We start from the raw sequence: 26,157 nt of genomic DNA on the forward strand, positions 1-26,157 counted from the left end.
TATCGAGGAAGAGGCTAGCAAGGCAGTACCCGAGGAATCAACTCAAGCTTCCCAAGACCCTCCTACTGTGCCCTCGATAGAAGAAAGCTTGTCTTCAGCTACACCTGAACTTGATTCAACTGCCAAGGAAGCCAAAGAAGCCGAGGATAGGGCTTTGCGCGAAGCAGATGACGCCGAGGCAGCAAAGGAGAAAGAAGAGATCGATTCGTTGCTTGAAAAGCAATCACGAAGGGGTGGCCGCCTCCTCAAGAAAGACCAAAAACGCCTTACCGCGCTTGAGGAGAGTGCATCTCGAAGAGCAGAGGCACAGACCGCTCGTGATGCTGAGGAACAGGCTGCTGAGGAACAGGCTGCTGAGGAACAGGCTGCTGAGGAACAACCTCCATCAACCACTGCCGACACTACCACCCAGGAGTCATCTGAAGCGGATGCCAAGCCAGCTCAGCCAGAAGAGACTCGCGACATAGACGTTTCTCAAGACAAGACCGAGGTTGGCGAAGCACTAGCTTCCGAGAAGCAGCCTGACATCAGCGAGACAAAACCAGCAGAGACATCTGGCGAAGCTGGAACACCAGGCACCGCTCTGTTGGATGAGAGTGCAGAGAAGTCGACGGATGTGCCCCCGGAAGAAAAGCCAACGGAGAACCAGAACAACACCGATACGGCACCCACTGCAGAACGTCAAGAGGAAACGACAATTGACAACGAGGCTACAGAGTTAGCGAGCAGCAAGAAGTCCAAGAAAAAGAAGAAGAGAAAGTCAGTATCTTTTTCTGAGAATGGAGAATCTCAAGATCCGGCAACAGAGAACACCGAAAAGGGCACACAGGCAACTGAACCCGAACAGCCTGATCAAACTCCCGGCAACACCGAAGAAGCTTCTTCAACGCAAGCAGAGCCTGCTCCTCAAGACACCCCTGCCACTCAAGACGGGTCCGCAACGCCGGCCTCTGAGGACACCCCAGCGGACCTGACGACTCCAGACGTCAAGGAGGCCGAGACTTCTACGTCGCATAACCTTGAGGACCCTTCGGCCGAGAACACGACTGCTGAGGGCCAGGGCGAAGGACCTTCAGACGCTGTCTTGGACCAGGCTGAGTCAGAGCCTGCGTCTGAGAAGAAGAGCAAGAAAAAGAAGAAGAAGAAGAAGAACACTTCCATCGACGAGTCAGAGAAGCAGCCCGAAGCGGACTCACTGACCCAAGAAAACCCGGAGTCTACAGCGAAGTCTTCTGACGACGTCAAGGATGCCGCTGAACAAGAAGAATCCTCCATTGCTCCTACCCCTGTAGAGCAAACCGGTGTTGAGAGTGAAAAGGCGCCTCTTTCGGGAGACGATGCGGCGCTTCCTCAAGAATTGGCAACGGCAGATGCTGCTGCTGAGACTACCCCGGCAAACGATGAGCAGTCACAGTCAGCTGATGTCGAGAAACCTGCAGAAATCTCTCCAGCCCAGGAACCAGCATCAACCGTCGAGGCTGCCAACCTACCTACCGAGCAGCCCCCTAATGAAGAACCTCTGCCAACCGTCGATGAGCCTGACTCCCCTGCGAAACTCTCCAAGAAGGATAAGAAGAAAAAGAAGAAGGCAGATAAGAAGAAGGCTGCACTTGAAGAAGAATCCAAGGAGCCTGAACCCGAACAAGCTGCTTCTTCCGAGAAGGGTGAGGTCAAAGTCGAACCCGAATCAACCGAGCGCCCGGCCGAAGATTCCAAAGACACGCGCGACGAAACCTCCAAACAGACCGATTCCACCGAAACTCCCAATGTAGAGACTATTTTGGAGGGCGAACCTGCCACTCCAGCCAACGATGCCGACGAGCAAGATACCGGTAAAACCGGAGAACTTCCTAGCGAAGAACCAGCTAGTCCTGAAGACGAGCGGGGTGGGTTTAGCCTCAGTCAATCCCAGACCGACCAAAAGAACAAGGCTAAAGACAACGATTTTGAAATCCTGCAGGACCCCAAAACCAATCATCCAACGCAGCCGGAACCGACAGCGGATCCGGAAAAGCAGGAGGCCGCCGTCGCCGCCGTGGATGAGGCCCAGAGCCAAGGATCTTCTGAGGGCACACAGCGTAAAGGGGACAAGACTGTAGCTGTACATCCTGATGCTCCTGTTGAGCCTAAAGCAAAGTCGGAGTCGGGACTGGGACTGGGAGAGGAAAAACTGGAAGACGAAGAGGAGTATGCTGGCCTGTCGAAGAAGCAAATCAAGAAGTTGAAAAAAGCCCGAGCTCTGGCTGCCCAGGAATCTTCTGCTGAACCAGAGATGCCAAAGGAAACCGCAACCTCAACGGAGGAGGCATCGGAACCTGCGGCTGAGATTGGTGCAGAGTCGGAGTCAAACCCTCAGACCTGTGTTGAATCTGCAGCTGAAGCCTGGACGAGGGCAGACCAGGAGCGTGGCTACGAGACCATGAATGAACCACTCCCTGACATTGAGGAGACTGTACCTATAATTGAGCCTGATTTTGAAGCTGAACCCAAGTCCGAAACTGAGATTCCATCTTTGGACAACACCGATATTCAACCTGCGACAGAGGGAGCTGATACTGAGCCCCAAGCTGATGCCGACTTGCAAAAAGTACAACCCGAATCTGTTGAGCAGACAGCTTCCGAACAGGATGTCATTGTTCCTGCGCCGGAAGTTGGTTCTGGAGACAACTTAATTGATGCCCCTGACCACCGTTCAAGTACTAACCTCATAGCCGAGGATCAAGACGTGAAGGAGCCAGATTCATCCCAAACAGAGGAAGTGTCTGCGCCACCACGAGTGCTCGAAGAATCTAGCGAGACCTTCAAAGCTCCTGGCTCGTCTTTTGAAATGGAAATAGAGCCTGTCGCTACAGTCGAGCCTGAACCGGTTGAGGCGACTACTGGGGATACTCCATCCTCACCTTCAAACAAGACCGATGTAATCGCAGATGAAAGGGCTTTTGTCGAAGATGAATTTTCAAGCCCGGCGGAGATCGATCAGCCCCTTGGGGAGGTATTGGACGAAGTGCCCACTGACACCCTGGACACGAGTGCCGCTGAGCAGCCAACGGAAGGTCCCAAAGAGCTTGAATCATACCCTGCCGACGTTCCTACTATTCAGCCGTCCGAACCTCAACACTTGGACTTAGGAGGCGTTTCCGAACCTGCCGTTCCGGTTGAGAATGCACCCACCCGTGACACCAAGCCATCCTCTCCCAATCTTGCAGCAGAGCCTGCTGCGCAAGTACCCCTAGACCTTGTGCCTTCATCTGATCCTCTCCCTTCTACACCAGTCACATCTTCAGAGCCTAGGAGCCCGCCACAACTTGTGAGTGAGCCCACCGAGCCTTCACAAGAGGGGCGAGATGCTACCGAGACTACTAAAGAGACGCATCCCCTGTCTGTGAAGCCGGATACTCTCACAGATGAAGACACTGTGACTTCTGATGTCCAGACTATCCCGGTCTCAACGGATGAAGTTGTGGCAGAGGACGCTATTCAGGAGCGATTAGATCGACCATCTCAGCCTGCTCAGCCAGATTACATCCCGCAATCTCCCGCCGCAGGTAGCCCAGAACTCCCCACGGACTGGCCTGCGCCGCAAGAGCCGGTTCAGGAGACTGCTTCGTCGATACCTCCCATTACTGATCCTGCTCCTGCCTCCAACTACGAGGAAGAACCGGCATCATCTGGCTCTCTCAGTACGGCGACGGAAGCCAAGCAAGATACTTCAAACGATGTGATTGTCGACAAGGTAGAGGAAGAATCTGTCGAGCTGCCAAAGGACAAGCCTCCCACACCTGTAACTGAGATTCAGCAACCATCAGCTCCTCATGGACACTTTCTTGAGGACTCCTTGTCTCAAAATGACCCACAAGCGACGGACGGCAGAGACAGCGAAATGATTCAACAACCCAAAGTTGATGAGGAAAGAAGTGGCTATGAGGCCGCTACGAGTGAGGCGGAAGTTCAGGAGACACTAGAGACAGCACAGGATGCATTTATTCCCAAAGGCGAATCTCCAGAAGCGGCTACTGTCCCAGATACCGGTGCACTCCCAGGACCCCTGCCGAACTCAACAACGGAGCCTACAGACACTCCTGATGTTAATGAGTCTGAGAAGCCTATTCACGAACGCGGTGAGAATGAGTTTACAACCGAGGACTGGCAATCTCTTGCTACTAAAGAGAAGAAGAACATCAAAAAGAAGTTGAAAAGGAAGGGTCTTGATCTAATTATCAAAGACTCTTTCGAATCAACCGTTTCTGGCAGCGAGGCGTTCCCCGAAGCCGACACTGAGTTGCGGCCTGCTCCAGCCCAGCTGGAAGAAATGACCACTGAGCTTACTGAAACAGATGCGCAGACTGAGAAACTTCCGGGGGTATCTGCATCTGATCAGCTTACTTCCAGTCCAGATGAGGATAAACCTGTCCATGACACAGAGGAGGAAATTAGGAACGATGAGCCAAAGCAGCAAGCCGAACCCACAAGACAGATCACAGTCGGCCAAGAGCATGTTTCCACTGACGTACCTTCTTCGCAAGAGCTATTGCCTGTCGCTGAAATCAAGCCAGACCAACAAGAAACCCCACAGGATGATGTCCCCTCTACGCAAGACAAGAACGAGGGGGCGGTTGAATTTGATGATCAACACAAGCATGAAGCGGAAGGCGCAGTTGAGGCCCCAATCGATACCGAGGTGCCTTTATCTGTCGAAGAACAACCTGTATCTGAATTGCAAGAAGGCGCCTCTGTTCCATCGCCAGCTGAGAACGCCACAAGTCAAGAATCTGGGAAGGAGACCACGCCTGCTGAGTTGATCACGGAAATCGAACCCGAGCCGTTAGTATCACATGAACTTGATCCCCAGATATCAGCACCCCAAGTCATGACGGATGTTTCGCATGCTCAGGATCCAGAGCAACTATCGTCAGCGCCAGCCACAGAACCCAGGGATGCAAAAGCGGACTTGGATATAGTTGCCGATCCAACTTCAAGATCAAACGAACAGACACCTGATGTTCAGGAGACTTCTGTGGCCGAGCAACCCTCAACACCAGCAACAGAAGCCTCACCCAAGAAGAGCAAAAAGAAAAAGAAGAGTCGCAAGTCTGACATCGGCGAAAGCGATACTCCTTCCAGCGAGACAAACAACGCTATTGGGCGTGATGTGCAGCAAGAAACAAGCCGGTCTGTTGAGGACACTCAGCAGCATGAGATAGAGGACAAAACCCAGAACATAGTAGACAGCTCCATAACCAGTCCACCTGCAGATGAGATTCCACCATCGACAGAACAGCGACCGGCTGAGTCAGAGCGTTCGGGTCTTGACATCTTGCCTGAGCCCTCCCAAATGCGGGAGGCAGAAACTGATCTACCCAGCGTGGCAGACGCGGAACTATCGCGGGGAACATCCGAGACAAACGAAGGCCAAGGACGTTCTCCTTTTACTGAAGAGCTTGGCGCCCAAAACCCTATCGACGTCTCTCCGGCTTCCAAAGAATCGGAGTCGACAGAATCCACTCGATCCCAATCAGACAAATCCGCCATTGAAGGAGAGTCGACGCCGTATACTACTGGTAAAGGTGGCGAGGATATCCAAGTTCCGGAACTGGACGTACATGCTGGAGAAGAGCCACTCGAGGTCGAGCAAACTGCGAACATCATGCCTGCTGAAGACAAGAAAAAGAAGAAGAAGAAGAAGGGCAAGAAGAATCTCGACACTGCTGAGACGGAATCCGCCGAGCCCAGCAATGATCACGCAAGCCTGGAGCAAGTCCAGACATCGGGAGAGCTACAAGATGGGCTAAAGCATACGGATGTTGGTATGATTAATCTCTCCACACAGCCTGTTGACTCTGTGAGAAACGACGAGCCTCGTTCCCCCAGAGAAGTATCGTCAGAAAAGCCCGCTCTTGGATTGCCAACTTCCACGCCACAGAAAGAGACAATGCCGAAAACCACTTTTGATGACATGGTGAAGCAGAAGCCTGATGACGCCAAATCCATCGAGTCACCTGCTGAGCCAAGAAAGAATAAAAGCACAACACATCAAGAGGGTATTGCTAGCTCAATCTTCTCTATGGCTAGCTCGTTCTTTTCCCAGAAGGACAAGAAGAAACGAAAAGGCGAGCCTACTGAGTCACCCGGAACAGGGCCGGCATCACCTGCTGAACCAGTTCATGAATCACAACAGAAACCATTGCAAGCTCGCAAAAACGAAGCGCGTTCAACCCCCAAAAATGTGGTAGTTGAGCCTGCTCAGCAAATTGAGGAGGACACCACTGTCGAACCGTCTGAACCTCAGAGACAACTTGAACAACTCGAAGAGCCTGTTGCGCCAGTAGAGCAAGGCAGTACTGAAGATGCCTCCATGGACTCTGTAAAAAGTGCTGTCCCCGATGCTAACGAAGTCCCCATTCCTATTGCCATCGGAAATGATTCTCAGCCAGAGCAGGCAGTAGATGCAACTACGATGCCTGAGCCCGAAACACGCCAACCAGTAGAGCAGCAACGCGATACTGTACCTGACTCCTCTGAAAAGCTATCAAAGAAGGACAAGAAAAAGAAGAAAAAGAAGCAGAAGGAGGCCGACGATGAGACTGGGACGACAAAAGAAGCTCTAGATATCACACCTTCTGACGCAGTGACTACTAAACAACCCATCGAAAGCGGTCCCGACACGCAGCAGTCTGCTGAAGCACCCGAGCCACCTTCAACGCTTCTTGAGCCTTCTAACCCGCCCCGGAACCTAGAAACTCCCATGGAACTTGTTTCCGATGTGTTCCAGAGTGTGGATTCTCCACTTCCAACTGAACAGACTAGAGAGGTTCGGAAGGGGCTCAAGATCAGCGAAGATAACATCGATGGAGCGAAGGACAGGCAGGTAATCGATCCTGTAACTGATGGTGATGTAAAGCTCGACGATGTTGCACGCCAGGCGTCACCTGCACCGGAGCTGTTCGCTGAACCATTGCTAGCGGAGCCTGTGCCAAGCGCAACTGGTATTGGCGAAAACACTACTATCGATGCTGATATCACCACTCCGGTCAATGCTGGTTCTTTGATAGTTGAACCTCCTCAAGGACCTTCTGTTGATGAGCCTGTCACACAGCCCAGGACGCCAGATGTTCCTACCAGTCAAGCTCCCACCTCCGCCCCCTCTTCTTCCCAGCCAACCCCTTCTACACCAACAAAAGCAGAAACCGCCGACAGCACGTCAGACTCAAAGATGTCAAAGAAGGAAAAGAAAAGGGCGAAGAAGTTAGCGTTAGAAAAGGAACTCTCTAGGGAGCCTGAAGCTTCTCGCACAAGAGATGACCAGACGCCCCCAGCTAGTGAGGCAATCGAGCCAGAAACGCAAGGCGGCCAATCTTTACCAACGCAAGGGAGCACTCAGTCAGCCATGGAAACCACTGCTCCTGAAGCAACCAACCAAGCTACTGAGGATGTTACTGAAGGTGACACTGAAACTGCTGCAGCGAAAAGTCCGAAGGGCAAGAATACTGAACTTGGAACTGCAACTCCCGTCACTACTGTAGTTGACGATAAGCTTGAGGTTCTACCGATAACGGAATCCATGCAACCTACAGCCGCTTCTGTCCCAGACAATGGAAAGGCTGAGTCTGGTACAGCAACAACCGTTGAGCCAACTGAGAAAGCAGTCTTGCCGAAAACGACACCGGACGCCCTCCCATCCGGACCAGACGCTTCAACAGGAACTTCTGTAACGGTCATTCCTGCCACAATCCCTCAGGGCTCTGCTGTGATCCTACCCGAAAAGAAGTCGCGCGAGTTACCTCTGTCCCCACAGGATAAACGAATGGACACAGCAGACCAATCGACGAAACCGATCTTGAGACCTGTGCAGAGTATTCAAAAGGACACAGTTCTGACTACTGAAGCGGGTTCAGATGATCCACCTGCTACAAGCACAAAAGAGAAGAAGAAGAAGCGCCGGAAGGGCTCAGAACAAGTTGCGTCACCCCCCAGGCCTGTGCTTGACACCTCTCCAGAGACTGTGGCCGACACAGATAAAGGACCAGCCCAGGTTCCAAAAGACGTCGACGATACAAAAGACAACGTGAGAGGGAAACCACCAAACAAGCCTGAAACGTCATCAATCTTTGCCAGGGTTACGGCGGCGGCAGCCGCTGCTTGGGGTACTAAAAAGGTCAACGACAAGACAGCGAATGAACAGACCAAGAGAGAACGAAAGGAAGGGGATAAGGTGCCGACAGAGAAAAACAGGGGTCAGCATGAACGTAGTGAGCAAGCTTCAACTAACACGACAACGAAAAATGAATCCGACTCCAATGATATCAAATCACCAATCATGGATGCTCTCAAGGACAGTCGCCAAGGGACAGCGGTGCCCCGAGAGGTCCAAGAAGACAAGACAAACAGGAGGACAGAGGAATCCAGTAGAGACCGCAAGGACAAAGAAAAGGAACAAGACACTACTCGAAACGCGAAAGAAGAGGTCACGACACCCCAAAAGAAGTTGAAATCATCAAGGGGGACTAGGAGCGTCGGGCCATCAGGAGACGAGCCTCGTGGCAACACAGACGAGAGCAAGCAGTCAGACCGTCAAGGCGAAAAGCCCAAGCCGCACGTCTCAACCGCAAACGGGTCTGCGAAGCCTGAGAAACAAGACAAGAAAGCATTACGAAGACCACAGCCGAACACCTCAAACGACGTTGAAAGTCCCATTCTGGGTCGTCCAGATTCAGAGTTATCACGAGGGTCCCCCCAGCCTCTATTACGCCGTGACTCCGGCGTAGAGGAGCCAAGAGGTGGTTTGCTACGAGAAGACTACACAACATTCACCCCAATTCTGGGTATGGAGTCCAACCTCAGCGATACTCAAAGGTCGCCAAGCAGACTCTTGGAGCCAGTCCAAGAGGTTCCTGAGGCCGAAGCCGAACCAGGCAGGGGCGCACTTCCAGCACCCAAGGTTAGACGCAACAGTGGTCCTGTCAGCGACGCATCGAGCTTTCAGAGACGGAGCAGGCGCCTGAGTGAAGAAGCCAGGCGTGATAGTTTCAGTGGAGAGAGGTCACCTTTGAGACGAAGCAAACCTCCTCGCAGTCCAGAGCCATTTCGCGACAGCGGAGTAGACACTGAAGGCTGGGAATATCCACAGTCAACTCTGGACCGTACGGTGATGCAAACTCCTGAACCAAAGACGGAGAGAAGGCTTCGTCGCTCTCCTCGAGGCACGCCGGTGCTACGAGAACCTACAGTTCCAGGACCAACTCCAGAGCCCGAGAAGAGGAAGCAATATGGAGTTCTTACACCAGTTGGAGCCGCTGCAGGCACTACCGTTGCAGCGGGTGCGGGTGCGGGCCTAGCGTCAACGCTATCTAGATCTGGCCCTGGCCCTGAACCTTCAACTTCAAGATCAACGCCAACTCGATCTCCAACTCCAACTTCAAGACCCAACTCTAATCCTGCAGCTTCATATGCCGGCCAGAGAAGCTTTTCCGACAATGCATCTCCTGTTCGCCGATCAACTCCCCGTCTCGAGAGCGCAGGACGTCGGGCTGTCTCTAACACGAGCCTCTCCCGTCGTCGAACGCCAGAGCCGCTTAATTTTAGGCCTGAATCTCCAGGCATCAACAGGTCGTCAGGCACCCCCACTCCACCGCTCCGCCGTGCCGATAAGCGAATGAGCGGTGATCTGCGGGCTATACGTCAACAAAACAACACCGCTACAGCTCCCGCTACCGCTACTGTAACTGCGCCTGTCAGTTCCACGCCTGTCGCAAATGAGGGTCGTGCCCGTGCCGCCAAGGACATGGCCGACATCTACGTAAGTTAACAACTACAACTCCACCATAACATGTATAGTCTCGCCAGTACTTACACATCCCAGGATGGCTTCGGCGAGGGTCGCATCGGTTCGCCCCGATCGCCCACAAGGCCTCACAGCATGCGCCGCCGACAGAGCATGCAGGTTCTCGAACTCGAGAACAGGGTTGAGCAATTGATGGCTGAGAACCGAATGCTCTCAGAAGCTCGTGCCTCTGCCGAGACAAGTTTGAGTCAACGCGCTGCCAGCAGTCTCGCCGATCGCGACGCCGAGATCGATAACCTCAAACAATCTTTGCAGTTCCTCCAACACGAAGTTACTCGCCTTACCGAAGTTAATGATGGCCTTACCAGCGCCAACGCCGAGCTCGCTAATAAGGACACTGGTCGTGTAGCGGACCTCGAGAACCGCAACGCGGTTGTCGCTCGCGAGTTAGAAGAGGCACGACGCGCCAAAGGAACTTCTGAGCAATCTCTTGAAGAGAAAGACGCCGAAATTGCCGATCTTAGAGCCCAACTCGACTCCGCCAAAGAAAAGATTCGCGACTTGCAACGCCAGATCCTCGAGGCCAAGGCCCATGATGATCACTTCCTCAACATTCGTGATGAGGATCACTTCGATCACCGCTGCCAACAGCTTTGTTCTCACGTTCAGCAGTGGGTGCTGCGATTTTCTAAATTCTCAGACATGCGCGCTTGTCGCTTGACAAACGAGATCAATGACGAGAAAACAATTGACCGACTCGACAATGCCGTCCTCGATGGCTCCGATGTCGACGTTTACCTTCGGGACCGTGTAAAGCGACGTGACATATTCATGTCCATGACCATGAACATGATCTGGGAGTTTGTCTTTACTCGCTATTTGTTCGGCATGGACAGAGAGCAAAGACAGAAGCTCAAGTCGCTAGAAAAGTTGCTGACTGAGGTCGGCCCTCCCGAAGCGGTGCGCCAATGGCGTGCCGTTACCTTAACTTTGCTGTCGAAGCGCGAAAGCTTCAAGCGCCAGCGAGATCTGGATACCGAGGCCGTTGTTCAGGCCATCTTCCAGACACTATGCAAGATTCTCCCGCCACCAACAAATCTGGAGGATCAAATTCAATCTCAGCTACGACGTGTCATGAGAGAGGCCGTTGGTCTCTCGATCGAGATGCGTACGCAAAAAGCTGAATATATGATGCTGCCGCCTCTGCGACCTGAGTATGATGCAGACGGTGAGCTCACCGCAACAGTTCAATTCAACGCATCGATGATGAACGAGCGAAGCGGTAGCATCACAACCTCGAACGAAGATCTTGAGACTCAGGGCGCCATTGTCAGAGTTGTCCTGTTCCCACTTGTCGTCAAGAAAGGAGACGATAATGGTAAGGGCGACGAAGAAATTGTGGTATGCCCAGCCCAGGTTCTTGTTCCCCGCTCCAAGCTGTTCCCTGGAGCAAGTGACGGCGGAAGCACCTCAATCGGCGCACGCAGTCATATCAGCCTTGTGACTGAAACGATGGGCCAGACCGAGGTAGACTATTAGACGGGGTTTAGGATATGGGAAGATACCAATGGGAAAAAGGATAAAGGGTGTTTTTGGGGCATGGTATTTTATGGACAAACGCATTTTCAGCGACGGTTTTCTTTATGTTTTGTTTCTTTTTCTTGTTTCATGTACTGGGGCGAAGGGAGAATGCTCTAATGATATCAGCTCTTGTTTTGTTTCATTTCTTGGATTTTCCACATCACGCTGCTTTATCTGCCTGTTATGACCGGGGTCTCCTTTGTTTGCTACATCTGAGTTATGTTTTCCTTATTTCTCATGTACGATTCTCTCTAATGACATGACATGATGTCTCGGTGCTGGAATAACTACTGCATTTTTTATGTTCAACATGTAACTTAGATCCGTTGTAATGACACTTGGGACGACGTTTTCACATGAATATTCTGCGTATAACTTACTATGCCTGTGACTTACTGAAGTCAACCAATCACTCAATTTACTTGCGGCTTGTCAAGCCATGGGTTTTGTATGTTCAATGAGCATCACTTGGCTCTGTCTTATTTGTTTTATACTATCATAATTCGTCCTGAATTTCTGTTATCAGCACGCCAAGGCACTTCCACTTTATGGTAAGTCTTTTGTCTTTTCTCATAACTCCACGCTGACATGCCTTCCTTTTCTTGTTCCAGTATGGGTATCGAATGCAATGCAATAAGCCGTCTAAAAAGTGGCACTTGCCATAGCTGGGGTTTGTACTTCTCGACGAGCAGCCTTGAGAAGCACTTCAAACTCTTCGTTATCCTCCTCGGCCTTGCGATGCTGCACGCTAGAAGCGGGCATCGGTAGTGTTTGTCTCATTTGATTCATGTTGGTCCATCTCCAACCATCAATTGAGACTGCAGCTTTCTGTGCCTGTTCTCTTCCACAGAACTGCTCTATTTTCTTTACCAAGTATTCAAGACGCGTTTTGCGACCCATCTTACCCATCTCTAGATCTTGTAGTATAATTTCTGTAAGTATCTGCACCAAAGATTGAGGCATTGGTTGTCGGGAAGCTTTGCCAAGATTCATGACCTTTTCGATATATCTCAGGCGCGACCGGTTTGTCATATCAGGTCGCTTCATGTACAGTCGTCCCAGCTCGGCGAGAAACTCCATCGTGTAGACTGTGCCTTTTCTGATGGGATTGTTCAACTTATTGAACGACCTTTCGGGGTGGAATTCTGCAACCCGCCAGATGAGGTCGGCAGGTAGATCAGTATCCATCACTATGGCTTCTGCGTGCCGCGCCCATGTATACCAAGGTAATTTATCGGCGGTTGACTGCTCCTCGTTGTAGTATTCCCACATAATAAGCGCAAAGTGAGGGTCTTCTTCCGTTTTGACCATATCGGAGACAATCTCATTGTGATTTGGCAATAGACGGACAGCCTTCATCAATGTATGAAGCTGACCGCAGGCGTCACTGGTAAACGAAAGTGCCCTCAGATTGGCTTTGCGCTTTTTGGCGTGTCGATGGAAAGCAGAGTGAAGCATCGCGGCCCAAGAATGCAGTTGTGTAGGCTTTTCGGACCACTCTTGCAAATATTCCGGACGTAACTTCCATTGGCTTTGGTTCATGAGGCGCAGGGCTGCAAATTGTCGAACTTCCGATTCGGTCCACTCGCTCGTATCGTGAGCCGCTTGGATCAATTTCGTGAATTCCCTTATCTTGAGCCCGGGGGCAGTGGCCAGTTTAAGTAATAAGTGGAACGCAATCGAACGTCGTTCTGTGGCATCTGTGCTATTCTCGAGGCAAGATTGTGATAACTGTTCGTAGGTGTCCATATTTGATGGACCCTTGACACCAAACATGCGAGACAAATAAATATTTCGGCGTAAAATGTGAGTCGATATAGGTTGTGATGGATCCCGCCGGTCTTGACCAGACTCAAGGAGGAGATGTGCCCGCATCAAAGCAATGTAGTCATTGGAATCCAAGTAGATTCTCTCAAATTGTCGGGTTAGTCGCAGTAACTCGTCCAGAAATTCGAATGTGACAGATTGAGGTGTCATTTGCAATGCTGTTTTGAGGCACTGATGCCATAAGTGTCCACCAAAGACATCACTGGTGGGACGGATCCGATTGTCGTGAATGCAATGGATGATTGAAATCCATTGTCTCGCTAGCACATAGTCGACGACTTTCGTTGGGACCCGACGCTTGATGGTTTCGTCGAACGGGTTGAGTGTTAGGATAAGGTCGTCGGAGGATATCGTCTTCCCATCGATCATGTCCAGAACCTTCATGAGGTGAGGTTCACATGCTTTGAACAATGCCTTCCCGTCCTCGATGTCTTGAAAAGAAGCAAGATCTTCGCTGAGCCCAACGAGTACCTGTTCTATAGGTGAGAGAGTTGCTGTTTGTGGTGGTATTATAGTGGTGTCGAGCGAGCTCTCCGGGCAATCCATGTCTTCGAGGGATCTAAGAAAGCGTTCGAGCAACCCAACCTTTTTATGCCGCCGATCTTGTGGTCGAGTTGGGGCCTCCCATGTCCATTTGCCGAGATCGATAGGGAATTCAATTGACCAGGGGAAAGGCGAGGCGTGAGAATCGGGAACAATGGCCGTCATATGTCGCTTGCCTAGGCGGCGTCGGCTCTCAAGCGGACCTGGAACTGAACTCAAGCTCCTTCGGGGGACTGGATAGACATGGTGAAATCGCTCAATGGCTCGAGCCAGCATGGCATTAGTGACCCAGATGCCGTCTGACGGGCTCGGGGTTGGGCGTATGCCCGGACGATAATGCGGGATAACACATCGTCGAGGCATTGGAGTAGCCCTAAGGGATTGTCGAGATATTGGCATTCACCTCCGTATTAACATTGTGAGGTCGTCGTATCGAATTGAGGCTCTGCGCGAGTGGATGTCAGGTTTGATCAGAGTTGATGTCATGAGCGTCTCTTTCGTAACTTGAAACGAATTGTCGAGGAGCTTCAACTTTGAGAATTTAGCTCGTGCGCGTATTGACCAACCAGAAGCGAGATGTTACCCCAGGTTCTTTCCAATAGAAAGTCAGTGCTGGTGCCTCAGGCTTACCTGATCCGAACTCCACTGTTGGTGGTCAGGCCCAGTCGCTATTATTGTGCTATCTAGCGCCTCCTTGCTCCGCCTGCGCCATAACTTAAGCCTATCCATAGGATAGGTGCTCAAGCTGCCCTTGTCATCGGCCCCAACGTAAGACAAGCCCATCTGTCCAAAAGCCCGCTCCAGATCCCCTTTTACTTTGCGCTGATACGCCGTGTCCTACGTCTTCCTGCATCTTATTACGTTGTATGCTAAGGGCTGCATGAACGGCATCCATTCGCATCGAAATTACGCCTGGCAAGGTCAAGCTTAACGGTTCCGGGGTATATTCACCAACAATCCGACATAGCGGTGCATCGCATGCTTTGACAGGCAGTCAATAGCCCAGGATCCCTGTCGGCTTTCTCGGGGCTGTCCACTGAACCGCGTGTACGGACCGTACGGTGAGCGTGGAGCTTCCCTAATTGGGAACATCGACGACCCAGCTGGTCCCTGTTCGCCTTCTCTATTACTTCTAGTCGCCTTCTCCTGAATAAGACACTGTCAACTTGACATAACATCATAACAACAACAAACCAAAACAACTCGTCGCATACGATACGATTTACACCTCCATCGACAACTTTTGCTCGATGGCTCCGTGGGACATCTTATCGACCCCGACTACGTCACAAAGAAGATAGATGGAGCCAGTAGTATATGAAGAGTCCCCGTTCGCCGACTACCTCAGAGGTGAGCTCCCTCCCTCCCGGTTCCGCGGGATATTTCTTTTTTCTTCGCCGCGAACTAACATTCCTTCAAGATGAGGGAGATGAACCCCAGGCAGATTGGGCGCCTGGTATAATAACACCCGAACCTGAATCGTCGGCCGGTCGTTCCAGTCCATCGCCTCCATCGAGCCCTTCTCCGTTTGCGCCGACCGGTCGACCTCTGGTCAAGCCCAAGTTTCGAAACAAAGCTCCAAATGCGCTTCAACTAAATGTTCCTCAACAATCTGGCCTACGGTCTGCCAGTGGGAAATACTCGGTAGGTCGAATCGCGCCATCTTGACCAATCAACATTGCTAAACAATACCCTCGTGATAGGCCGCGGTAGCAGCGAGTATCGATCGAGCCGACAACGCCAAATTCCTCGAGCAATTCCGATATACGATTATTGCTTCTCAGCTTCTAAGTGGTCATTCTGGATTAGGACAATCGCAATTCGGCAACAGCGGACCAAGCCCGCTGTCCAGCAATGACGAGTCACTCTTATCTACCGAAGGCATTATCGCATCAGTTCTCGCAGCACTGGCTGTTGCAGTAGTTTTAAGTTGGGTTCTCGGAAGCGGAGTTACCAAGAAAAGACTCATCTTTTTGCTGTTGCTGTGCGTAGCTGGGGCGCTTTTGGGACAGATTTACATGAAGCGACAATGGTTGCGCTACCGCAGATCGCAATCGCTTTCCGAAATCACTTCTTTCGTCGAGCATTCTCACAACTTTGATAGCGCGACAGGGGCAGCTCTATCTCTGATACAAGAGGTCGAGCTGGTCTCGCGAGGCTACCGACTGTTGGTCTTTGCTGCCCCCCGAGTGTGAATGAAATGGCTAACCAATTTATAGAAGCGCTCCTCTGCCACCAATCAGCCGTATAGAAGATCGCACACAGACACGAAGATGTCTGAGACTACGCAAAGCTTTGAGGCACTCTTTTGCCGAAGTTCTCGAGTCTTACAACCAAGTCTGCACAGTTGTCAACGGATTTGCGGAACAGACAGACCTAGAAAAATACTATGATATATACGACATAACCGACTTCGACATGTCCGACGCCCGTCGTGGTCTCACTGATGAAGATTTAGAAGATCCCGAATCACTAAGAACCCTCAAGATCCTCGCCGCTCGTTTCTCAACTATTCGGAAGCTATTTCTCTGCGCTCTCTTAGCTTTGGATGCCGACGCTGACACGAACGACTTACTTCGCTGGACTACAGCCGTGGAATCGCTCTTGAGCTTGAATAACTCAACTCAAGCAGCACATTCCAGGTTGAAGAGCATCCTTAGCGAAGAAGATAGTGAGTTCCTGACATCTGTAGTTGGTTATTAACCATTGACTTACACATCTAGACTTTCCATCTCCTCCAACGCCGTTGAATGCTCTTACACCAGGACGAGAACGTTGGAGAGCCCAGCTCCGGAAGCTAGGCTCCCTTTCCACCGGCATCAGAGGATTACAAGCCAAGTTACAATTGCTTCGAGAAGAATCCGACCGAAGCTTGAACGACTCCAGCGACATCTCAGAACTTGGACCGAATCTCATGTCGCAGTATGAGTCCATTGGCATGGATCTAAAGGAACTAATGTCGGCATGGGAGGAGGGCAAGGCAGCTCTAGCACTCGGTATCGATAGAAACGAGAAGAGGCTCTCGTCTATGAGCACCCTGCTGTCACCTGTGAGCTCCCTCAGCGGCCTCACAACTGTGGATGAGAATGGTGGGACCGCTGCTGCGCTCAAGGCTCTGACGGGAGAATCTCCTCCCAGCTCCGAATACGCTGGTTCCACCGAACACGAGTCACCGGAAGTGTTCGAGGCTGTTGCTTTACCTCGGCCACGAAGTATGCTTACCCGAGAAGAAAGGATAGTCAAAGTTCGGGAGGAACGAGAGCAGAAGGCTATTGCTCGGCAACATGTCGATGCTACCAAGGGCATGCTCCGTGAACTGGAAACAGTTATTAACCTACGACCACGAACCCGTGCAAGTGCGCCAGCCGGGCGGATTGCGTCTATGTAGGGATGTCTGACTTATGAAACTAACAAGCCAACGATTACCATCGCTATACATTTCCTACCTCGCCTGTTACCTTTCGCGTATATTCAAATACGCGCACTACCATCTGGACCAATATCGACTTCACTAAAGCTATTTTCTTACACTTGCTATCAACTTACGATACATCACTGGACCTTTTCAGATGGATAGACACGCCAAGCATCCGGAGGCGTCACGACGACACGCACTTTTCTTTATATACATATTAGGCACTTTGATTCAAAATAGACAGGCCACTGGAGGCCTAGGCGTTTATGGATTTGGTTGGAGTATTTGTATTTAGACATGATGTCGTCCCAAGTCAGATTGTGGGCGTCATAGTCTGGGTATGCATCAAAGCCGTCAGGAAAAGCAAACCGGCACGGCAACCTCTTCATTTCGGAAACTCATTTCCTATCTTGTCTGGGAAAATAATGAAACCAAAGGGGGCCTTAATCTTTGCCCATGTATGATAGAAATAACTACAACATTCAAGCATTGATGCTATTATAAGCTGGGTTTCATGGATGAGCATCCAATCTCGAGACAAAGTATGTGGAAGTTAGATGTTTTATTTTGATAGTCAGAGATCTACCAAATACTACGTATAACAGCATCATCTCGTTCGCCCTGTCTATCAAATTGTTTGACCAATCCTAGCCTTGCTTTCATAGCTGTTGGTGGGGCTATCAGATGGGAGCTTCAGAGACGCGTCGCGTATCTTGAGAGAATGGCGCGTTAAGTGACTACCCACTTCGGTATGGAGCTGCTAGTAAAGTGCGGTAGCCTAGCAATTTCGCGACCGACTAAGCTAGAGGGAAGGTAAAGCCATCCATTACCACCTGCATCCTCTTCACCCAGACAACTCTTTCTCTCCCATTCATACCCAAAACAACATCTTTCAAAGCAATCATCTCTTCTTCCCTTAATTAGACACTTGTCTACATACTCGCTACATATTCTTTATACCTCTCCCCGTTGCCTCTTTTCACACACACAGTAAGTCTCCTAGCAACGGTCACCCCGCCCTTTTCCTTTCGCGTGGCAGCTCCATGCACCACCAGAAAAACTTCACCAACAGACGGAAAGCTAACAACCAGAGCAGAAATGTTGGAAGCCAGACTCGAACAGGCCTCGGTCTTCAAGAAGGTCGTCGATGCGATCAAGGACTTGGTTCAGGACTGCAACTTCGACTGCAATGACACAGGCATCCAACTGCAGGCTATGGACAACTCCCACGTTGCTCTGGTCTCCATGATGCTCAACGCTGAGGCCTTCTCTCCTTTCCGCTGCGACCGTAACATCTCTCTCGGTGTCAACCTCACATCTCTCACCAAAGTGCTACGCGCTGCCCAGAACGAAGACCAGCTCACACTCAAGGCTGAGGATGGCCCTGATGTGCTGAATCTCCAGTTCGAGAACACCGAGAACGACCGTATCAGCGAGTACGACCTCAAGCTTATGGACATTGACCAGGAGCACTTGGGTATCCCCGATACTGAGTACGCCGCTACCATCACAATGCCCTCCCTGGAGTTCCGACGTATTTGCACAGATCTCATGGCCATGTCCGAGTCAGGTTAGTTTCTCACCACACCCCGTACGATTCTCAGCTGGGATCTAACAAAACCCCAACAGTTATGATCGAGGCTTCCAAGGACGGTGTCAAGTTTGCTTGCAACGGTGATATTGGCAACGGCTCTGTGACCCTCCGCAGCAGCACTAACCTCGAGAAGCCTAAGGAGGAGATCAAGATTGAACTGAGCGAGCCTGTCGCCCTCACATTCTCTCTCAAGTACCTTGTTAACTTCTGCAAGGCTGCTACCCTGGCCGACCAAGTCAACATCTGCCTCTCCAATGAGGTCCCTCTCCTGGTGGAGTACCAGATCTCCGGCCAAAGCCACCTCCGATTCTACCTTGCTCCCAAGATTGGCGACGAGGACTAAACGACTGCCATTGAGTAGTGCAACACTATCCTGATACATGAAAATGAGCTTGGCCTTTATGTTTAAAAGGAATTGGCCGAGTGGTTAGTTTTAAGGGAGCATGTGTGAAAGAATATGCAATAAATACGGATATCAAGAGCCTCGTCTACCCAATGAGAGCTTTTTTATTAGGCATCAGAGACGTATGCGAGCATGGGCAAAGTGGAAATGAATAGGCTAGACATGGAGATCAAGGAGTATTAGTTAGACTGTTTTCTAGCCATATGTCGATGGACCAGTTTTGACGATAATGAAACTATAAAACCATTCTTGTTGGATTAGAGGCTGTCATGACATCAGCCGGCTTCGGAGTCTTGGTGACGTTTGTTCTTGGTTGAGGAGTGGAACTGTGAAACCTGCTGATGCTATGCGATCATGTTCACCTGATGTTCCACAGTCTAAAGCACGACATATAGTGGCTGAGTGTGTAAGTATTTCTCTCATCGTACAATGTACCATTTGTGAAGCCATTCGTAACAATCAAGAACTGCCCGATGTCGATGCGGGGCAGTTTATCAGAGGTTGGCGGGGCACGAGATCAAATGGAAGTCACTAGCAACCTTGAGCCATTGCCTCAATGTCTTATTTTGATAGTCTCTATCATTGAATTCCAATTCAAATCAATTGACCCTATCTCTTATCGGACCAAATCCAAGGTAAGCGGCAATAGCTCTGTTGTACATGTCCGGCTTGTCATCCCCAGTCTGAGTCAAGTTTCTTTAGATTTAAGCTCGTGACTAATAAGCGCATCCAGCTCCAAGGACGCCGCAACCGAATTCTAAAACTACCATTTCTTTTTGACCAACCCCAGATTCCTATTTTTCCTTCCTCTCTTTTAATTTGGTCTCTTTTTCTTACAAGAATCGCTTTGGGTTAATCGAGATCCATCGTGCTGAGAATCTACTACCACAACATTTTATCTGCTGACGTAGAGGAAGAGGCTTTGTCCAGTGACGTCTCTCTCATACTCAGTCAACTCAAGGCGCCTTTGGCTGAATCCAATCTAACAACTTCCTACGAGGCTCAGTTGTAGCTGTTGAGAAAGTCCTAGGGATATTGTCTTATTGCCTCTTATCTCATCATGTCTATCGTTCATGCAGTGCCGGATACACGGGTTCTCGCGGTGGCGAGCCATGTACGTAAATCTTGAATCGGCTCATTTTCAATTTCGAGTCAATACTGATCATCAATTTTCACTTAGGTCGTGTCTGGGTGAGTAATACCCTCTTTTCAGAAAAGAAGAGAATTGACGGGTCCTAGTTACGTGGGTAACAAGATTGCCGTCTTTGTGCTACAGTCTTTAGGGTGCGATGTCGCAGCCCTGAATACTGTTCAGTTCAGTGAGTTTTCACAGATGACTACGAGAAAACGCACATGAGCCACAATCTAACATATAATTTTCACCTTCCAAGGCAACCACACTGGTTATAAGCAATGGAAGGGAACAAGAGTCTCGGCGCAGGAGATTATGGACTTGTGGGATGGACTCAAGCAGTCTTACCTAGATGACTTCGACGTGATGCTCTCCGGTTACATCCCAGGCGCCGAAGCTGTTGATGCCGTTGGAACGATAGGCCGTGAACTCAAAGATAAGTCGAAGGACACGCCGGGCAAGTTCTTCTGGGCCCTCGACCCTGTCATGGGCGACAATGGAAAGATCTACGTCTCTCCAGAAGTTGTACCGGCTTACAAGAGACTCATCCACGATGCTGATCTCATTCTCCCAAACCAGTTTGAGGCCGAGTACGGTTAAACTCTTTCATTATGTGCGTGGCCACTGACTGACCATGAATAGATTGCTCTCCGAGGTTAAGATCCACGACATGGACAGCCTTCGAAAGGCCATTCAAGTCCTTCACGACAAGTACAAAGTCCCTCACGTTGTAATTACATCAGTCAACCTAGATGCTCCAGACCATCCTCCTTCGCACCTTGCCGTCGTTGGCTCAACCATGACTTCTACTGGCCAAGCACGCTTCTTCAAGATCGTCTTCCCATCGATCGACTGTTACTTCAGCGGCACAGGCGACATGTTCGGGGCCCTCATGGTTATCCGCATGCGCGAGGCCGTATTCAACGCCGACGAGCGTCTGCGTCACACAGCTAGCTGGCTCAGCGATGATTCTGTTTCGGCCACTGAGCTTCCGCTTGCCCGTGCGGCTGAAAAGGTGTTGGGCAGCATGCACGAGGTTCTGTCCAAGACATGCGAGGGTATGAAGAGGGTTGTTGAGCGCACGACGGGTGAGATGAAGGTTGAGGATAGAGACAACGAGACCAAGGTACATCTTGTCAAGAGTAAGGCGGCTGAGCTGCAACTGGTGAGGAATCTGGATTGCTTGAGGACTCCAGCAACTCAATACCATGCGAAGGCTATATAAGAGTATATGCTGTATAGAGCTGGGTTGGTTGGGTATAGAAATGGCAGAGAACAGCAGAACGGATAGAACAGGGTAGAGGCCGGAGAGAAAAGGCGTCATTTAACGGGATTTTCATTTATTTATTCGTCTATACCCTGTGACCAAGTAATGCCAAGTCTGACATGTAAATATTGCATGTAAAATCAGCTTGGAGATGTGAGGGTCTCATAATGTTAACCCACGCAAGATTCATCTAGCGCTTCATCTTCATCCTTCGAGGTCTCGTCCAAAATCGATCAACTTGAGCCTCATCGCATCTCTTGGGTGAAACTGCGCGATTTTGGATCGCACCAAGAATCGTGCAGCCGCAGATTCGCGCGGTATTTGCACGTACGACGCTGAGTTATCGCCTTCGGCTTCGGCAAGCGCGTTAAGAAGCTCCTCTGTAAGCGACTTCATTTCTGCCGCCGCCGCCGTGACCTCGTTCTGTCGCCCGGCGCCCTCTTCAGCCGCTTGTCCCCAGATCTCATCGATCCTCCGTTGTCGCTTATCGTCTTTGTCGGCAGTCTCTTTTGGTTTTTTGAGTTTTCCTTGAGCGTTGAACCCAGCGGCCAATGCTTCTCCATCAACGTCCATGAGATCGCCAACAACAGGGCCACCAAGCTCTTCCGCTGCTAGCATAGGTGCCAGATGATTATCAATAAACCGAAGCAGGACTTTCATAAGCTTAGAAGTGTCCCTGTCAAAATTCTTTTTCTTCTCCCTGAGTTCCTGTAGTCGCTCCCTTGCCCCTTCTTCTGGAGTGACATTTGTGTTGGCGTCTACTTCATCTCTTAATGAGTCAATCCGCGCGGTCAGAGCATCGCCAAGGAGATTTTGGTCCTTGAGACGCGCCTCGTCAGCCTCAAGCTGGCGCGATAACTGCTCATGGCTCGAGCGTTGAGAAGCGAGATAAGTGTTTGACTCTTGAATCGTCTGGTGAGTTCTGCGCAAGGCTAGCAGAGCTGGGAGCAGAGAGCCTGGCGATGGCAGAAAGGGGTCTGACTCTGTCACTTCCTTGAGCGCAGCTTGAATGATCCGCGATTGTCCCACCACTGACTCTGGAAGTTGCAGTTCCTCTGACCGAAGCTAATTAGAAGTCAGTATGTGATTCAATTTTAGGGTTTGAAGGTGAGTAAGTACATACTCGTTCTAGCTCTTCTTCATGTTGTCGAACCTGTTGCTGAAGCTCCCGTAGTGTTTGGTCAAGACTGGCTGTGTATGCCTGTGCCGCCATGTTCGTGATAGTTTATAGTCAGAATTCTTGGCAAGGACGATTTGATTTGACTTTTCAGCTCTGAACAGAATAATACTGGATGTTTGCCGTGAGGGTCGACGCGGTAGGAAGGTCCAGGTGTAAATGTACGTATGAGAGTTGGGCCAATAAAAGATAGGCGCGTCTTAAGTTATTAGTGTAGGTTTGTTTGCTCTTCAGAGATACCTCGAAAAGGTAAGTTTAATTGTAGAAGCGCATTCAAAGTTTATGGCAGTGATGCTTGTTACAAGAATCAAGAGCAGTCGATCAATTCAGCTCTACCTGATATTCGAGAATTAATCAATTGTCTACTATGATTTATACAAGGACAGCTGTAGTGATGTTGTTTTGTGGAGTCAAAGCTTCCATTACCTACAGCGGGAAGGAAGGTTGCAAGGGCCCAAGCTTCCCTCATCGTACGCCAAGCACGTGACTGCTTTCAGCATTCTCCATCCTTCTGATGGATCCTCGCAGGGCTGCTTCTCCCGCTTTCTCCCAATCTCCTCACTCCAACTCGAGTACCTACCTTACCTATCGGCCTCTTGTCGTGTCGTACCTTCCCCCCTTCCCCTCATCCTTCCCCTTCCACCCTCGTAAGATTCTTCGTCTTGTTCATTCTCGGCGATTACTCATAATCGCGTTTTTGAGAGTGTCTTTTTTTTATTCATTCTCTTACCTTCTTTTCCTAGGATAGGATCGGTCCTTCCCTGTCCGTTTTGCGACAGCCTAGTCTCCATACTAAGTTAAAACACCGCGCGCCGATCCATTGAGAGAAGTTGTTTCTGCTTCTCATCCTTCGACAGTTCGCGACGAGATATCTTCCCATCGGATCCCGCTTTCGCGTTTCGAGCCACGGATAGATTGCGATCGATTAAACCTCGAGTCTCCGCCACGGTCAGAAGGTTTGAGCTGAGCACTGCCTCTTTTTGCTTTTTAAAGGAAGTCCGTCCGTCCCAGTATCGATCGCTTCACAATCTCCTCACAACCGTTCAACATCTTCATCACGAGATTATCATCTCCGCCCTTTCTCTCTCCTTGCCTACAGCAATCTAGGAGATCTTCCCGGGTACTTGATTGACGCCCGCTGAAAGAGTTCTGGAACCCGTCCTTAAACACGAGACTCGAATCCCTTCTCCTTCCATTCAATCCAATTCAATTCAACCCAATTCAGCCCGCAACACGCACCGCACCGTCCTTGCGCGACACCAGTCACTTCACGAATACTTCACCGAAGCGCGCACCCAGCGAAAGTCACTACACCAGCACGTTTTCCTTCGAAAACCCCTGAGTGTATATAAGACAAGCAATAAAAGAGAACGAAACGTTTCAAATTATCGACTGTGTCGAAAGGACTAAATTCGTGTGAACGTACCAATTACATCAAAGATGTCTGCTTCTCCTACTCAACCTACCCAGTCGGCCAAGCGCCCCTTGGAAGAAGCCTCATCACCTTCGCGCGCCGGTGATCAGCCTGATGCTAAGCGTCCTGCTCTCGACAAGATCAAGCATGACGACGATGTCGAAGTTCCTGAAGCTCCGGCCGATGTTTCTGCCGACGACCACGACGATAAGGTCAACGGGGCTGCCAAATCTGAAGACGACGACGATGCCGCCCTGGACCAAGCATCCGACGCCAAAGCTGCAGCTGCCGCGACTGTTGCTGCTTCCTCATCGAATGCCGTAACATCTGCCGCCGCTCACGATGAGACCTCCTGGATTCATATTAGAGCTGTTATCTCGAGCCCGGAGGCCGCTACAGTCATTGGAAAGGGAGGCGAGAATGTATCCAACATCAGGAAGCTCTCCAACGCCAAATGCACTGTTAGTGACTACCAGAAGGGAGCCGTCGAGCGAATCCTTACCGTCAGTGGAATAGTAGACGCTGTGGCTAAGGTATACCAATCTTTCCTCAATCCATTGATTTTTGCGTTAACGTGATTTAGGCTTTTGGCTTGATTATCCGAACACTGAACAATGAACCGCTTAACGAATCCTCGACCGCATCTTCAAAGACGTATCCTCTGCGGCTGCTAATCCCACACATTCTGATCGGTTCCATCATTGGCAAGGGTGGTGCTCGTATCCGTGAGATTCAGGATGCATCTGGTGCCCGATTGAATGCGTCTGATTCCTGCCTCCCCATGTCCAGTGAGCGATCACTGGTCGTCATGGGTGTCGCTGATGCCGTGCACATTGCAACATACTATGTCGGTAGCACCCTGCTCGAGCAGCTAAATGATAGATTCGGTGGTCCTGCCGCGTCCGCATACGCGACACGGAGTGGCGCCCCTGCTGGTTCAATCCCAGGAGGCATGCAGGTTGTTCCATACTCTCCTCAGCCTGCCTCGGGTCACTACGGCCGAAGTGAGAATTATGGCCGCCACAACGACCGTCGCTCTCACCACCTGCCACCTGCACCTTACCCCCAACAGTACCCGCCTCACGCAGCCGCTCAAGCTAACCCTGCCATGCCCATGCATTACGGCGGTGCGCAAGGAGGAGGTGCCTATGGTGCAGCTCCCCATGCCCAGCCTCACATGGCTCCTCACACAGGTCCCCAACCCCACGGCGGTGCTCCTCAGTCCCAGCCCATGGGCGGCGCGATCCCCGGTGGCCCTATCACCCAGCAGATTTACATCCCGAACGACATGGTCGGCGCGATCATCGGCAAGGGTGGCCAGAAGATCAACGAGATACGACAAATGAGCAACAGTGTTATTAAGATTAACGAACCGCAAGATAACAGCAACGAACGACTTGTGACAATCACCGGAACGGAGGAATGCAATCGCATGGCTCTTTACATGCTCTACTCTCGACTTGGTGAGGTCCAAAACAGATCCAGCACCGACTAAGCTTCTAACCTTGACAACTCAACAGAATCGGAAAAACACCGTGTTTAATTAAACCTTCGATGCGAATGCGACGATCTTCGACCGATCCACGGAATATGACGAATACAGTGTTGTTTATAGGGACATTAAGAAGTTAAAAGGAGGATGGAGTGTGTTCTGTCTTTGCGAGAGAACGCAGTATCGAAGAAGTAAAGGGATCTAGCGACATTTTTGAGGAGGCGCCAACGAATCGATGCCGACCCAACAGCCCATGTCCGGATTGCAGTTTCAAGTAGGGATGGAAAGAGGTCGCTGGACGGTTGAGCGGCATATAAATGGTGTCAAAGGACGGGTTCGCATTTCATCGGGATGAAAAAGGAAACAAGACGGGGCTGTTTGGCAAAGACTGGAAGCTTCACTGCTTGACAGGAGACAGCTTTCAGGGTCCTTGGTTTTTCAACGGCGCATTGACTCTGTTTTTGTTTTGTTCACTACTTAATTCAATAAACTTTGGTATTTACAAAAGCAACACGGTTCTCCGGGCATTCCCTA

General features: G+C 50.6%; 6 protein-coding genes across 6 annotated transcripts; 4 read left to right on the top strand and 2 right to left on the bottom strand.

Moving 5' to 3' along the window:
• Nucleotides 1–11,811: 11,811 nt before the first annotated feature.
• On the bottom strand, nt 11,812–14,229 carry B0J16DRAFT_328086 (uncharacterized protein). Its single transcript, XM_046126189.1, has one exon. The coding sequence runs from the start codon at nt 14,126–14,128 to the stop codon at nt 12,002–12,004; it is 2,127 nt and encodes a 708-aa protein (XP_045989030.1). The 5' UTR covers nt 14,129–14,229; the 3' UTR covers nt 11,812–12,001.
• A 697-nt stretch (nt 14,230–14,926) lies between these two features.
• Nucleotides 14,927–17,264, top strand: B0J16DRAFT_18752 (Mysoin-binding motif of peroxisomes-domain-containing protein). Its single transcript, XM_046122734.1, has 5 exons — nt 14,927–15,079; nt 15,150–15,373; nt 15,433–15,896; nt 15,949–16,400; nt 16,453–17,264. Exons 1-5 carry the CDS (start codon nt 15,031–15,033, stop codon nt 17,115–17,117), a joined length of 1,854 nt encoding a protein of 617 aa, XP_045989031.1. The 5' UTR covers nt 14,927–15,030; the 3' UTR covers nt 17,118–17,264.
• Nucleotides 17,265–17,946: 682 nt separating this feature from the next.
• On the top strand, nt 17,947–19,389 carry B0J16DRAFT_409017 (proliferating cell nuclear antigen, N-terminal domain-containing protein). The gene is made up of 3 exons (XM_046133068.1): nt 17,947–18,134; nt 18,241–18,714; nt 18,774–19,389. Exons 2-3 carry the CDS (start codon nt 18,243–18,245, stop codon nt 19,079–19,081), a joined length of 780 nt encoding a protein of 259 aa, XP_045989032.1. The 5' UTR covers nt 17,947–18,134; nt 18,241–18,242; the 3' UTR covers nt 19,082–19,389.
• An 812-nt stretch (nt 19,390–20,201) lies between these two features.
• Nucleotides 20,202–21,498, top strand: B0J16DRAFT_313721 (Ribokinase-like protein; the record flags this gene model as incomplete). The annotated part of the gene is made up of 4 exons (XM_046125145.1): nt 20,202–20,255; nt 20,355–20,460; nt 20,533–20,863; nt 20,916–21,498. 4 exons carry the CDS (start codon nt 20,202–20,204, stop codon nt 21,496–21,498), a joined length of 1,074 nt encoding a protein of 357 aa, XP_045989033.1.
• Nucleotides 21,499–21,595: 97 nt separating this feature from the next.
• Nucleotides 21,596–22,996, bottom strand: B0J16DRAFT_366604 (uncharacterized protein). Its single transcript, XM_046130096.1, has 2 exons — nt 22,664–22,996; nt 21,596–22,605 (listed from the first exon to the last, which is right to left on the bottom strand). The coding sequence occupies exons 1-2, from the start codon at nt 22,751–22,753 to the stop codon at nt 21,745–21,747; spliced, it is 951 nt and encodes a 316-aa protein (XP_045989034.1). The 5' UTR covers nt 22,754–22,996; the 3' UTR covers nt 21,596–21,744.
• Nucleotides 22,997–23,849: 853 nt separating this feature from the next.
• B0J16DRAFT_18974 (uncharacterized protein) lies at nt 23,850–25,783 on the top strand. Its single transcript, XM_046122777.1, has 2 exons — nt 23,850–24,664; nt 24,715–25,783. The coding sequence occupies exons 1-2, from the start codon at nt 24,158–24,160 to the stop codon at nt 25,624–25,626; spliced, it is 1,419 nt and encodes a 472-aa protein (XP_045989035.1). The 5' UTR covers nt 23,850–24,157; the 3' UTR covers nt 25,627–25,783.
• The last annotated feature ends 374 nt before the right edge of the window (nt 25,784–26,157 follow it).

Source organism: Fusarium flagelliforme, assembly GCF_020744385.1.
Source record: "Fusarium flagelliforme strain FIESC 12 MPI-CAGE-AA-0113 chromosome Unknown B0J16scaffold_1, whole genome shotgun sequence".
NCBI lineage: Eukaryota > Fungi > Ascomycota > Sordariomycetes > Hypocreales > Nectriaceae > Fusarium > Fusarium flagelliforme.

Coding starts and splice junctions, on each gene's coding strand:
- B0J16DRAFT_328086 (XM_046126189.1), bottom strand. CDS start 14,128: ATGCCAATATCTCGACAATCCCTTAGGGCTACTCCAATGCCTCGACGA.
- B0J16DRAFT_18752 (XM_046122734.1), top strand. CDS start 15,031: ATGGAGCCAGTAGTATATGAAGAGTCCCCGTTCGCCGACTACCTCAGA. Junction 15,374..15,432: donor CTGCCAGTGGGAAATACTCG/GTAGGTCGAATC, acceptor CCCTCGTGATAG/GCCGCGGTAGCAGCGAGTAT. Junction 15,897..15,948: donor GTCTCGCGAGGCTACCGACT/GTTGGTCTTTGC, acceptor ACCAATTTATAG/AAGCGCTCCTCTGCCACCAA.
- B0J16DRAFT_409017 (XM_046133068.1), top strand. CDS start 18,243: ATGTTGGAAGCCAGACTCGAACAGGCCTCGGTCTTCAAGAAGGTCGTC. Junction 18,715..18,773: donor CATGGCCATGTCCGAGTCAG/GTTAGTTTCTCA, acceptor AAACCCCAACAG/TTATGATCGAGGCTTCCAAG.
- B0J16DRAFT_366604 (XM_046130096.1), bottom strand. CDS start 22,753: ATGGCGGCACAGGCATACACAGCCAGTCTTGACCAAACACTACGGGAG. Junction 22,606..22,663: donor ATGAAGAAGAGCTAGAACGA/GTATGTACTTAC, acceptor ACTTCTAATTAG/CTTCGGTCAGAGGAACTGCA.
- B0J16DRAFT_18974 (XM_046122777.1), top strand. CDS start 24,158: ATGTCTGCTTCTCCTACTCAACCTACCCAGTCGGCCAAGCGCCCCTTG. Junction 24,665..24,714: donor TAGTAGACGCTGTGGCTAAG/GTATACCAATCT, acceptor AACGTGATTTAG/GCTTTTGGCTTGATTATCCG.